Source organism: Lithobates pipiens, unplaced genomic scaffold (assembly GCF_037356315.1).
Source record: "Lithobates pipiens isolate NorthernLeopardFrog02 unplaced genomic scaffold, aLitPip1_a1.2 Scaffold_16, whole genome shotgun sequence".
Classification (NCBI taxonomy): Eukaryota; Metazoa; Chordata; class Amphibia; order Anura; family Ranidae; genus Lithobates; species Lithobates pipiens.
The window spans coordinates 127,038,380-127,051,609 of record NW_027507748.1 but is presented as its reverse complement, the minus strand read 5'-3'; the positions used below and the strand labels follow the sequence as shown (position 1 = coordinate 127,051,609).

The window sequence follows — 13,230 nt, the reverse complement described above, 5'->3', positions numbered from 1 at the left end:
ATAGCAAGCAGTGGCGCTCGACAAGCCCCTCCCCACTCACTGAGCAGAGAGGGACCTGTCATCCGCCGGCTCAGCGGAGATCAACGGAGAGATCTCCCGCTGAGCTGACGGACTCGGTGGCAGTGGATCCACCTCGTGTGAATCAGGCCCAATTCTAATTTTATTTTCGTTTAGTCTTGGTCACTGAAAACGTGCAGCTGACTAAAACTATGACGAACACTGCCCCATAGGAAGTGGCTTCCCATTGTGGTGCATTGATAGGAGAAGGGGACAGAGCTCCAGCGGAGGATTTCCAGACGTTCAGGGCAGCTCTATGCAATACCATTGCATAAGCCACTTTGTGTTTTTTGTCTGCAAAGGTGTACATTGATGTAATTTTACTGTGTCTTCTGTTGCCCTGTGCAGCCTATAGTAGATTATATCTTCACATTCCATTGTCAGAAGTTTCTGTTTTTCGAGACACGAGGCATGCAGCAAGCCGGTCCAAACTTATCAGACCGATGCTGCATGACTCCCAAAAAATTAAATAAAAAAAATCCTTTACTTCTCTTTTAAGTGAAACCTTGAGTTCATCTTAAAGGATAAGTTCACCTTTTGTAACATGTTGCACCCATATTCAGGGTGTAACATGTTACAGATGCATCAGTCCCTGGTATCACAGATAGCGGGGATCTTCTCCCTCCTGCTAGATGTCACAATCTGTAAAAAACCCGGCCATGCAGGGCTCCACCTGCCCGGCCGCATCATCCATTTACATGTTCTGTGAAATTGAAAACTTCAAGGTCTGTCAAGAGCCTTACCTGCTGTCCACTTGTAGTTCTCAATGAACTATCGGGGCGCTGTTGATTACTGTAGTAGTTCATTCTTCCTGTCACAGTGTAACTGCCTGGTTATATCAGAGGTATGTCCAGACAGTCTGCAGGACCCGTGTCATTACATCCACGATCTTCTGATTGTGGATGCAACGCTTTACAGGTCCATTACAAAAAAAGAATGCAATTTTTTTCTTTTAACTGCAAAAAATTGTGCATTTATTATTATTATTATTATTATTATTATTATTATTATTTATGGTGAACTTATCCTTTAATGCTTCTGTTAAAGCGGGAGTCCGCCGGGACTCCGCGTTTTTTTTTTTTTTTTAAAAGCCAGCAGCTACAAATACTGCAGCTGCTGACTTTTAAAATAGTGACACTTACCTGTCCAGCGCGCCCGCGATGTCGGCACCCGAAGCCGATCTCTAGATCGTCTCTCGGGTGCTGCCGCCGCCATCTTGGGTATGGGAATCAGGAAATGGAGCCTTTCGGCTTCATTTCCCGGTTCCCTACTGCGCATGCGCGAGTCATGCTGCGCAATAAGGACGGTCCCCGCTGCCTCTGGGATCTGTGTGTTTTCCAGCAGGCAGCGGGGCACTTGCGGAAAGGGGCGGGCACTTTCGGAAAGGGGCGTAATGTACGCCCCTTTCCGCAGAGAGCTATCCCGGAAGTGGGTGCAGATACCTGTACTGTACAGGTATCTGCACCCCCTCCCCCCTGAAAGGTGCCAATTGTGGCGCCGGAGGGGGGGAGGGTTCCGATGAGCGGAAGGTCCACTTTAGGGTGGACCTCCGCTTTAAAGGGTATAGGGTGTGTATAAAGGTTGACTGAAAGAAATGAACCTGAGTGCTGCTGCCATATGTATGTAGGGCAGATTAACCTTATTTAAAGCATGAAAAAGAAGTGTCAGTTTTAGGTAATTCTAACTTCTGATCCAGTTGTAAAAATGGAAAGAATGTGTCTCCTAGGAAAGACACACGTGACATGGGCTATGTTCTCTGTGGAAACTAATTGCAATATATGCTGGTTGTTACTAAGCTTGAAAGTAGAATTTTATAGTTTAACATCAAAGCCTTTTTCTTTTGTATCTTGAATAGAGCGGGGAAAGGTTAGACCCTCTTCCTGGTTTATACTGATTTACAGGACTCTCCTAGAGAGACTTCTTTCTTCTCTGCCTGTGTGACAACTTGTTTGACAATATGATCCTAGCCTTTCCCCTACTTCACTGAACAAACACTTCATTTCTGTCTGTATTACCCTTTGCAGTTTTACTTTCATTTCTGGTCTGGTGAAAATGTTAGAAGAACAAAAAGCGAGGATAACATTTATGTTGAAGCCCAGTATAGCAGTATTAAACCGACAGGGGACCTAACTCTTCCTTATTCTATCCAAAACGAATACATTTTCTTTTTTAACATTTGCCAATGTTGAAGCTGGTGAAACATGCATGGAAATGAGGTCACCCCGACCCAGCCAATGAAAGCTTTGGACACTTGATACCTGGAAACTTGCCACTAGAAGATGTCAGCAGCCGCCGGGGACCTCCAAGACGTTGCATCGCTGGAGCCAAGGTAAGTATAGTTCTGGTTTAAAGACAGAGGAAAGGCATTTGGTTAGCCAGTCAACTAGCATTTTCCCTAGGAAGTCTGCTATGTGGGCTCACGTATCCCTCATGACAGGTTTAAAGTCTAGGTGTGAAAATTATCCTTGCAGTGAACTTGCCACCTCCTAAACAAACACACTGTCAAAGGACTAGTTGCTTTTCTTTCAGTAAACACGGGCTGAATGTTGTGCGGCATTGGCCGTTTCAATAGAAACTTGTGTACTGCAGACAGTCCGACAGAAGCTGGCGGGGAGGGGGGGGGGGGGTCTGTCCTCCTGTCAGCACACAATAGTAGAGCAGGGGAAATTGCTATACTAACATTGCATGATTAGTACAGCGGCTCCTCTGGAGCGGTCCATTTTGTTCATTCATCCCTGCTGGTTTGAATAAAAAAAATTTCTAGTGTGTACTAGACTTTAGCTTATTCCTTATTACACAGCAGCTGCCGCTCTTAGACAATCCAGGATGCGTTCTTACTTGTAAGGGTAGTGCTGGCCTTGCATTGTACCTGATGGCGTCAGCAAACTTGCAGAAGCTTCTTTGGGGAACCAGTCGCACAACTTTGAGAAATAAGGTAAATATTACTGTTTATTACAACCCCCCCCCCCCAAACTAAAAGAGTCTTTAACCTTTGTTGGGAGGGGCCATTGCCCCTGCAAAGGTATAGTTTTCTTCTATAATCAGGGTTGGTTGTCCCAAATAAAAGGTGTGCGCTTTGGAAACCCTTTGGGGCTCATATGCTGAAATGCAATTTATGTACTATTCCTGGGGAAAAAAAGCATCCTATTTTAAAGTTGTACTCAAGGTTAAGTAAATATTTTATACATATGAGAAGCTTGTGTGTTCTTATTTGAATCTGGGGGACCTTTGTGTATTTCTTCCAGATCTGTGCAGTAATCTAGCATATAACTTTGCATCTGTGCAGGAGCTTCCCGTAATGTAGATCGGTTACTGCTGTTGATGGTGACTGGTCTGGTATCCACTCCCTCCTGTCATTTTCTGCAGGGAGCCTGTATTGGGAGACAATGCTGGGTCCCTCCCACAGGTTTGTTCTGCACAGGATACGTACAGCGCAGCTACTTTTACGAGGTGATTACTGGGTTTGGAAAGGCATTTGGTACACACAGAGTAGATGTGTACTCTTTAGGGCCATTAAGGAATATACTTTTTGTTTCGTGGAGTTCATCTTTAAAGTAGAACCATAGGCAAAACCTTTATTTATTTTTTTCCATTTTGGATAGAGTAAGGGAGAGTTAAAACCCATGTCAGTTTTTTTTTTTTTTGTTTTTTTGCCATCTGTGTCCAATTGCAGAGATTTCCCTACACGTCCTGTCCCAAAGCCAAACAGGAAGTGAGAGGAAATCCCTGCGAATTAAGGTAATTCATTGGGGACCCCCAGGTCACTGGAACTCGTGTCCCCATTGTAAGATTTCCACTCTATTGCTTTTCTGGGGACAACCCAAAATGTGGTATTTTCTTTCACTTTTCGATTATAATGGTATACAGGATAACAAAACGGGGACACGGACAGCAATAAAAACAGACAAGTGTTCTAATCCTTCTCCACTCTCTCCAAAAGAAAAAGTTTTGCCTTTAGTTATACTTTAAATCTTTCAGTCAGTAAAAAAGTTTATCTCAACTTTTTTGTGCAGGAGTAAAATATTGTATCCATCAAATCCAAAATCCATTTGTTTTTTCCTCCAGCAGAAAGATGAGCCTCAAAACGGAGCGAAGGGCCATCCATGTGGACCAGTCAGAACTCCTCTGCAAGAAAGGATGTGGCTACTATGGCAATCCAGCATGGCAAGGGTTTTGCTCAAAATGCTGGAGGGAGGAATATCAGAAAGCACGACAGAAACAAATCCAAGAAGACTGGGAGCTCGCAGAACGGTATCATTCTCGCTATCAGTTTGTTTTTTTCTGTTTAATTTGCTTTACTAAGGCAGGGCATAGATGTTGCAAACTTCTTTCCTGCAACCACGGGTTGTTTCCAAAGTCCTAAATATGTATAGTATTTAGAGCCACGCCATCATTTTATGGGGGATAGTCTGCCCATTCACGTTAGCTTGCATTGTGAGTACTGGTGGATTTCTTTGGTCAATTTTGTTGTGAGTAGTTTATAATGTACTACTGCTAGCTGAGAGGGAGATGGTGTAAGTTGAATACCTAGATAAGGACTACTAGTGTCCTTCCAGGTGTAAGGTAAGTGTGCATTAAGGTGGGCTCTAGTGGGTTTAGAAACACCTAGGTCTAAAATAAGAGATTTAGTATAATTCACTTTATAATATGATACAGAGCTAAACCGGGTTAACATGATGGGCTTGTGGGAGGGACAACTTGGGAATAGTGAGGAGAAGGATCACGTCATACGGAAAGAGATTGATGACATGAGAACGGTTCTTGAAATGGAAACCTGTGATGGAAGCATGTGAGCGAATGGTCTCTAGTAGTGGCTCAGTTATGAGGTTAAAAATAGATGGGGGCAACCCTGCCTGTTTCCATTAATAATAGGAAAAGGCTGGAGGAGTAAACATGCAGAAGGAGTTGAATATAGGGCTATAATAACTGACAGAATGTGTCCATCCAATCCAAATTCAAGTAATACTCTTTACATATACAATCAGTGAACACGGTTGAACGCCTTCTCTGCGTCTTTGGATAAGAAGAGAGAAGGCGTTCTGTTCGATTTTGCGTGACTATGTATGTTTAAAGCGGAGTTCCGCCCACAAATTGAACTTCCGCTGTCCGGATACCCCCCCAGGGTATCACATTTGGCACCTTTCACCTGTCTAATCTAGTTATTTTCTCCCACTTCCAGCGAAAGATCACTGCAGTTTCCGTGGCGATCTACACCATGTCCGGCCCCTCCCCCGTCAGTCCCCCTTCTGTCTTCTGGGAGTCACACTGGTCCCAGGTTATATTAAAGGCAATAAAAAAATCAAAAAAAAAATCCTACTTACATGCTCTGTGCAGTGGCTTTGCACAGAGCAGCCCTGATCCTCCCCTTCTCGGGTCCTCCTCTGGTACTCCTGGCCCCTCACTTTGCTGAGTGCCCCCAGAGCAAGCAACATGCAATGGGGGGCACCCATGCAGGCTCGCTCCCGAGCCACTGCTTTGTGTGTGCATTCACATACAGCGCCACAGCTCGGCCCTACCCCTCTTTCTCCTCATTGGCTCACTGGATGTGATTGACAGCAGCGGGAGCTAATATTGTCTCAGCCAATGAGCAGGTAGAGTCCCTAGAGAGCAGAAACTCTCATGCATATCGCTGGATCACAGTGGGACTTCATATTAGAGGGGTCTGCTGCATAGAGAAGGGTTATTTCCTTCATGCCTAGAATGCATGAAGGTAACAAACCTTGAGCCTTTACAACCACTTTAAATCACTCCCTGTGACCCTGATGGGGAGACTCAACCTCTCTATATGACCACTTTTTTTTTTTTTTTAACAGTACTATATGACCATTTTTAGCCAAATGTGATGGGAAATGCAAAATCTTTTAAAAAGTTTAAGAGGGTATTTTCCCTAAATTTGAAGACTTTTTCCTTTCAATTCTTTTGTCTCTGGAACAGGAAGTGAAGTGAAATCTTCCCAATTGAACACAGAATGCAAAGGGTAAGAAGCGGGAAAGGTCCCCATCCCCCTGATCCACCGGTTCTTGAACAAGAATCGATGGAACCCAAGGATGAGGAGTCGGCGGAAGAACTGGAGGATGGTCAGGCAGTGGACTCTGCTTCTGAGGCGTCAGAGCCTGAAGAGCAGCAAGAAGTCTCTGCCTCTCAATCACAAATATTAGTTCAGGGCCTTACTAATATGGTCCATTCAGATGTGAGGCTATCCCCATTCGAAGCCTCTGAGGTCACCTACTCCTCTTTGGGTTCATTAAAACTGCTGCAGAGTGCTCAGGTCTTTCCATTACACCCTCTACTGGAACAAGTTATTTATGCTGACTGCGATCATCCAGACAGGGTTTTTGTCCCACCTAAAAGGTTTTTCCTCCTATACCCCATGGAGAGAAGTTTGTTAAGAATTGGGGCATGCCGGTAGTTGACACAGCTGTTTCTTCCCTAAATATGCATTTGACTTGAGGACAATGTCCAGGTATTTAAAGATCCGGCAGATAAGAAGCTAGAATTGCTACTTAAAGCCTCCTTTTTCTCTGGCAGGGTCAGCCACACATCTGGTAGTGGCTGCTATTGGCATTTGTCAGAGTCTGAAAGACTTTCAGGTCAGGGGGAGGATTCTGCTGAGGATTTGGCGGATTTACCATGTGCCTTATGTTTTTCAGTTGATGCCCTTAAGGATTCAATTCAGCAGATCCCACGCATGGGTCTTTTGTCAGTACACATGTGCGTAGAGTTTGGTGACTGAAGAGTTGGTCAGCGGAACTGCAGTGCAAGAAGCTATTGGCAGCTTTTATTTTTAAGGGAAATGGTGGTTTGGCAAAGATGTGGATAAATCTACCCAAATAATCTCAGTGGGAAAGAGTTCACTTTTACCTTAAGAGGAAATCTAAGTGCCCAACCTTTAGGGGTTAGGCACTTTGGTTTTTGGGTTCCTCATCTGCCAGTCATTTCACCACGCACAGGGCTCTTGCCTCTAGAGGTAAGGGGCCCGAGGCCAGAGCCAGAGAAAGCCCTGGGTCCAAAAGTCCTCAAAGACGGGCTCAAAATCGTCTCCCTTATGAAAGGGTGCCCCCACTCGTGCGGGAGGCTTTTGAATTTTCAGATGCCTGGAAAGAACTGATCCAGGACAAGTAGGTCATTTCCACAATGTCTCAGCGGTGCAGACTTGAATGTCGGGTCTTTCCCCCTCCCCGTTTTTTAAGGTCAAATGCTCCCACGAATTTGTTGAAAGTTTTTTTTTATTTCAGGCACTTGATTGGCTGTTACTCCAGAGAGTAATTATGGAAGTTCCAGCAGACAAAAAATTACAGGCTTTCTATTCAAACCCGTTCATGGTTCCAAAACCAAATAAGGGCATGAGACCCATTCTAGAGCTCAAGGGATGGAATCAGTTTCTAAATATCCATTAATTTCGAATGGAATCAGTATAGTCTGTAATAACCTCATCACAGGATGAAGATCTTCTAGCGTCCAAAGACGTCAAGGACGCATACCTGCATATGCCAGTACTTCTCTCTCATCAGAAGTTTCTGGGGTTTACAGTAGAAACTTGACATTTCATGGTTCTACCTTTTAGGCTGGCCATGGCTCCCACCCCCCCCCCCCCCCCCCCCCAAGTATTTACAAAGGTTCTGACTCCAGTGTTGGTGTTGCTCAGAACTCATAAAGTATTGGTCTTGGGTTATCTGGATGATTTACTGCTCAGGGGCCAATCTGTTCTAAGCTTAAGACAAAATGTGGCTTTCATGGTGCGTACGCTGGAACACCTAGGCTGGGTGCTCAACTATGAAAAGTCAGCTCTGGAGCCAGTACAAAGCCTGTAGTATTTGGGGATGGTCTTAGACATGGTTCAGTCAAAAGTGTTTCTGCCTCCAGTAAAAAGCTGCACCCTAAGAGATCAGGATCAGCGTTTAAGAAGCAGAAGGTATCCTTCGATACATCTCTACATGAGGTTACTGGGGAAAATGGTGTCCTTGTTCGAGGCAGTTCCCTATAAACAGTTCCACTCCAGACCTTTGCAGAGGAACATTTTGTCTGTTTGGAAGAAGAAGATTCCAGCACTAGATTACCACATGTCTCTATCCCCTGGGGTACTGCGGAGCTTGAGTTGGTGGTTAGAAGCTCAGATTTTGGAGAAAGGAAGATCTCTTCTCTAGATAGTATGCAAATTGGTAACCACCGATGCCAGCCTTTCCAGGTCGGGGGCTGCACTACAGGGGACTTTGTCTCCACAGGAAAACACTTTACCCATCAAAATCCTGGAAAACTTTGGGTGGTACGGCCTGCCCTGAGGTAGTGGACAAACGGGCTCCACGGTGGGAGGACACTTTTACCCGATTCAGCTGCAGGATTGCGGAGGAACAAATTCTGGTCAGTTTGCAAGCTCTTGCTTGGCCCAAGATGCAAACATAGTGAATCTGACAGTGGACTGTCCGTGGTCTCTGCCGAGACGCCCAGGTTGCTTCTCTCAGGGGCCAATATTGCATCCGGCATTATGGTCGCTGAATTTGACGGCATGGCTATGCAGACCCAAATCTTGAATGATGGGGGGGGAATCAGGCACAGTTATCCTCTGAATGTTGAATGCCAGAAAACTGGTTTCCAGGAACATTTAATACAGAACTTGGAAGGCATATATTTCCTGTTGTGAGGTCCGGAAATGGCATCTGTGGAAATATGTAATTGGTAGACTTTTGTCTTTTCTCCAATCCGGAGTGGAGAAAAAGCTGGCTGTTGGTACCATTTTAAAGGCCAGATTTCAACTTTGGACATTTTTTTTTTTCTTTCTAGAGGCACATTGGTTCTCACTCATTGATTCGTACTTTTCTGCAGGAGTATGGAGAAATTTCCTCCTATCAGACACCCTTGGTGTCTTTGGGACTTGCACTTGCAGAAGTCACCTTGTGAGCCTATTGGGGAAACTCGTTAGTTCTGTTTTTGGTGGCAATCACGTCTGCAAGGAGGGTGTCAAGCTGGCAGTCCTTTGTAGAGAAACATTTTTGGTTTTACATAAGGATAAGGTGGTGTTGTGGCGACATCCCTTTTCTTTTCTCCAAAAGTGATTTCTAATTTTCAATAAAATCGGGACATTGTATTGCCTTCATTTTTTTACTAGGCCTCAGTCAACAAGGGAAAGATCTCTACATGCCCTGAATGTGGTATGGGCTATCAGAGTCTTCTTGAGAATGACGGCACAAATTAGAAAGACTGATTCCTTCTTTGTTCTTCTAGATGGGAACAGGAAAGAGCAGACAGCATCCAAAACTATTTCTCATTGGATCCGCCACTTAAAGAGGGATTCCACCAAAAAAATAAATATTAAAAGCCAGCAGCTATAAATACTACAGCTGCTGACTTTTAATAAATGGACACTCACCTGTCCCGGGTTCCAGCGATGCCGAGGCCGATCGATCGCTCGGCCCTCGGCTGCTGCCGCCACCATTTTAGGTGAAGGAATCAGGAAGTGAAGCGAATCGGCTTCACTTCCTGGTTCCCTACTGCGCATGCGCGAGTCGCTCAGTGCAATAGGAATTCTCCGCGCTGTCACTGGGACCCGTGTGTGTCCCAGCAGACAGCACGGCAGGGCAGGAAATGGCGTAGACTCCCACGGGAGTCTATGCCCGGAAGTGGGTGTAAATACCTGTCTTTGACAGGTATCTCCACCCCCCTCCCCCCTGAAAGGTGCCAATTGTGACACCGGAGGGAGGGATCCGATCAGCGGAGGTTCCACTTTAGGGTGGAACCCCGCTTTAATCATTCAAGCTTATGGTTTCAAGAGTAAGGTCCGACTCTTTTCGGGAAGACCACACCCTATCTGCCATCAGGCATCAGTGAAAGGCAGCTACATGATCTTCGATACATACATTCACAAGGTTTTACCAAGTGGATGTCAGAGCCACGGAGGATACTGCCTTTGGCCGCAATGTATTACGAGCAGCAGAGCAGGTCCTTTGGATTAATGAGTAAAAGAAAAGGGGCCTGTGATCACCAAACCAATGTCTCCAACATTCATGGGTGTTCTGTCTTTAAACCTTGCCTATTTGAAAAAACAAGGATTTAAGGTTATAACTAAAGGAAGTAAAGCTCCCAAAGAAGGGTAACCCAGCGGTTAATTGGACAGAAAACTAGACTTAATGGATGGTGTAATGGCTTGTTTTATTGAAAAATTCATATAGACCACAGAATATATTAAAATTTGGATTATGGTTGGGTCTCCCACCCCTCCAGATTTTATTTCTTTGTCCCGTGATGGAAGATAAAGAAAATTTTCGATTTTGTAGGAAAAAAAAAAAAACTTACCTGTAAAAAATCAATTACTTGGAGTACATCATGGGACACAGAGGTCCCACCCTTCTTTCTGGAATTTCATTGCTTGCTACAAAACCAAAGTGCTTCCTGTGTAGGAGGGGTTATAAAGGGGAGGACTTCCTGTTTTGGTTGGTCGGCATATAACCAGCATAGTCATGATTATAGCCTGCTCTGTGTCCCATAAAGTACTCCAAGAAATAGATTTTACAGGTAAGTATGTAGAAAAAAAAATCAAGAGCAGAAGGGAGGGATATCTATAATCTATGCGTCACTTGTGAGAAACACTAACATACTACCTTTATATGCTGGCTTGGGAAAAAGACCTCCAAATCACATGGGACTTGGAGGACTGGCACAAGTCATTCTCCAGATCACTCAAAGGCATTTTCAATACCTCACTCATAGAAGCCAACATTAAACTCTTTACGAGTGGTACCTTGTCCCTACTAGATTAGCTTCCATATTCCCTTCCTCTTCCCCATTGTGCTTCAGGGGCTGCCAGAACTTGGGCTCTATGCTACACGTCTGGTGGGAATGCCCAAAACTCAGAGGGTTCTGGAATAATATTTTCCACCTCATTTGCAAGGTTACGGGCTGCTCTGTCCCCCAAACCACGTTCATAGCTTTGCTCAATGGATTCATTCCGGGTATCCCCAAACTCACTCGCAAATTGATCCTGTTTATCCTAACTGGGGCAAAAATCTCTATAGCCAAGGCCTGGAAACGACCTAAGGTCTGGCTACTATCCACGAAAAGTAAAAGTTGCTGGATAATGACCCAAGAAAAAATAGTAAGTACCATCTTGGATACAACCAAACAATTCAAAGTGACATGGGAACCCTGAGCCCAACACATGGGCATTCCCTGCTACAGGTAACAGTCCCTGAACACTGGGCCTGGCATCTCACAGGCTGGCAACTCTCTCTTCTCTATTATTTCCATATGCTCGTCTGTCTTCCCCTCGTATACTCTACACGCCACGATTTTGGTTAATTAATCACACATAGGGTCCATATGACCTAAAGAGGTCCTAAACATAACCAGGTTCAGAATTACTATCAAGGTTGAGGTGCTTCACAGGACCGGCCCCTTAGTGAACCCAGACCACTTAAGACTCTACACTATTAAAGCTTCTATAGGATTACGAATGGTATGGGCCAGGGGGGCACCCGCCTCTCCTGGGTACAGTGTGATCCCATTGGGGGTGTCTGGAGCGAGGTGAGGCGCCCTTGTCCTCCTAATTTCAATTGCATACAAAACACCTGGTAGATGCTAACAGAAAGCCAAATTGGCTCTTGCCTAAGCCTTTAAATCCTGGATGATCTCACCATATGTCAATATGATGATCAATGTTTTGTACTATGACCTCAATTTTGATATCTCTGTTTTGTTGATTTATTGAAAACCAATAAAAACATTATATACAAAAAAAAATCAAATTTTTAATGTTCAGCATAGTGTTGTAGACCTATATTTTTACCAGCGTGCTTTTTGTTGTAAAATTGGTTCTATCGTTTTTTCTTTCAGCTTTCAAAAGTAAACTTTAAAAGTCATCTTGACCTTCATTGAAGCAGGTTGTTAGATTTGCCAGTATTTGAGCTGATGCTTGACTTGCCATCCCATCCATAAGTCAATGTTATTTTAGCAAACACTGCACAATGTCGCTGTTAAAGTCTGTTTGACCTTTTATTATATTTGGTGTCTCCTATAGCTTACAGCGGGAAGAAGAGGAGGCTTATGCCAGCAGCCAGGGTGCCCAGGGAGGTCAGCCTTCACTTGGTTTTGCCAAGTTTGAAGAAAAGAAATCTAATGAAAAGACACGAAAGGTTACAACTGTAAAAAAGTTCTTCACTGCCTCATCCAAAAGTGTGCAGAAGAAAGGTAATATTTTACATTTCATGTATCACGTAATTATAATATATCTTTTGTTCGATTTTACTGTTAGAAAAAGATTAAAGCATACCTGTAACTAAGACCTCTTTCACACAGGATGCGTTTTTCAGGCGTTAAAGGGCTAAAAATATCACCTGTAAAGCACCTGAAAAATGCCTGCATCCCCAGTGTGAAAGCCTGAGTGCTGTCGCACTGGATTAGTACGCTTCCAGTGTGTTAGAAAAAGTCCTGCAAGCAGCATCTTTGGAGCGGTTTAGGAGAAACGTATACACAGCTCCTCAACTATCCCTGCCCATTGAAATTAACTGGGCACCACTGCCGAAGTGCCTGCAAAGCGCTATTCGGGGACATTTAACTCTTTCTTCGGCTGCTAGCGAGGGTTGAAAAGAACAGTTAAAGTAACGCTAAATTTAGAGACGTTTTAGCGCTAATGCGGCAGCGCTGTGAGTGTGAAAGGGGTCTTAGTAGTAAAGCTAATGATGTGAAGAAAAGGGTGAGTGGTAGTCATTGTTTAGGACTTTAAATGAGACAAGCCTAGTGTCCCCACTGAGATCTAGGTACTTTGTGCCAGTCCGCTACAAACTAAATGGTAAGAAAATATATCTTGAGAGCTCCTGATTTTTACGCTAGTCTTTCTTGTAGCCTTTGGTAAACAGTGGTGGGAGAAATAATGTAACATATGCACAAAAGCTCCGTGCAAGCCTTCCAGTACATACCAGTGATTAGTTGACTGTAGTCATGTCTAGGCAAATCTAGCCAAAGTCTAAGAGCCAGAAGCACACATAAGTAAACTTCAGCGTTGATATGATGATCTCCATCCTCTTCACCAGAAGCCTAGATTCAGTTGTCTTCACCGTTTTTCCATAACAGCCATATGCACAGTTCTTATATTTAAACCCTACCCACAACCAGCATCTACATCTGCAACCATATACCAAATTTACAGTTCTCCTTACCTTCTTTGCCATAACATTCATGCCCCTT

The 13,230-nt window shown here is 44.2% G+C and overlaps 1 protein-coding gene across 4 annotated transcripts in view; it reads left to right on the top strand.

Moving 5' to 3' along the window:
* The window catches only part of RABGEF1 (RAB guanine nucleotide exchange factor 1), a 101,239-nt gene that overhangs the window by 15,438 nt on the left and 72,571 nt on the right, over positions 1 to 13,230 (top strand). For 3 of the 4 annotated variants that reach the window (XM_077480444.1, XM_077480440.1, XM_077480441.1), the window contains 2 exons: positions 4,123 to 4,308; positions 12,065 to 12,234. In XM_077480444.1, the coding sequence (XP_077336570.1) occupies positions 4,130 to 4,308; positions 12,065 to 12,234 (349 nt within the window). In that variant the 5' untranslated portion in view covers positions 4,123 to 4,129. The remainder of the gene's footprint in view (positions 1 to 4,122; positions 4,309 to 12,064; positions 12,235 to 13,230) is intronic. The other variant, XM_077480443.1, reaches the window with a different exon arrangement.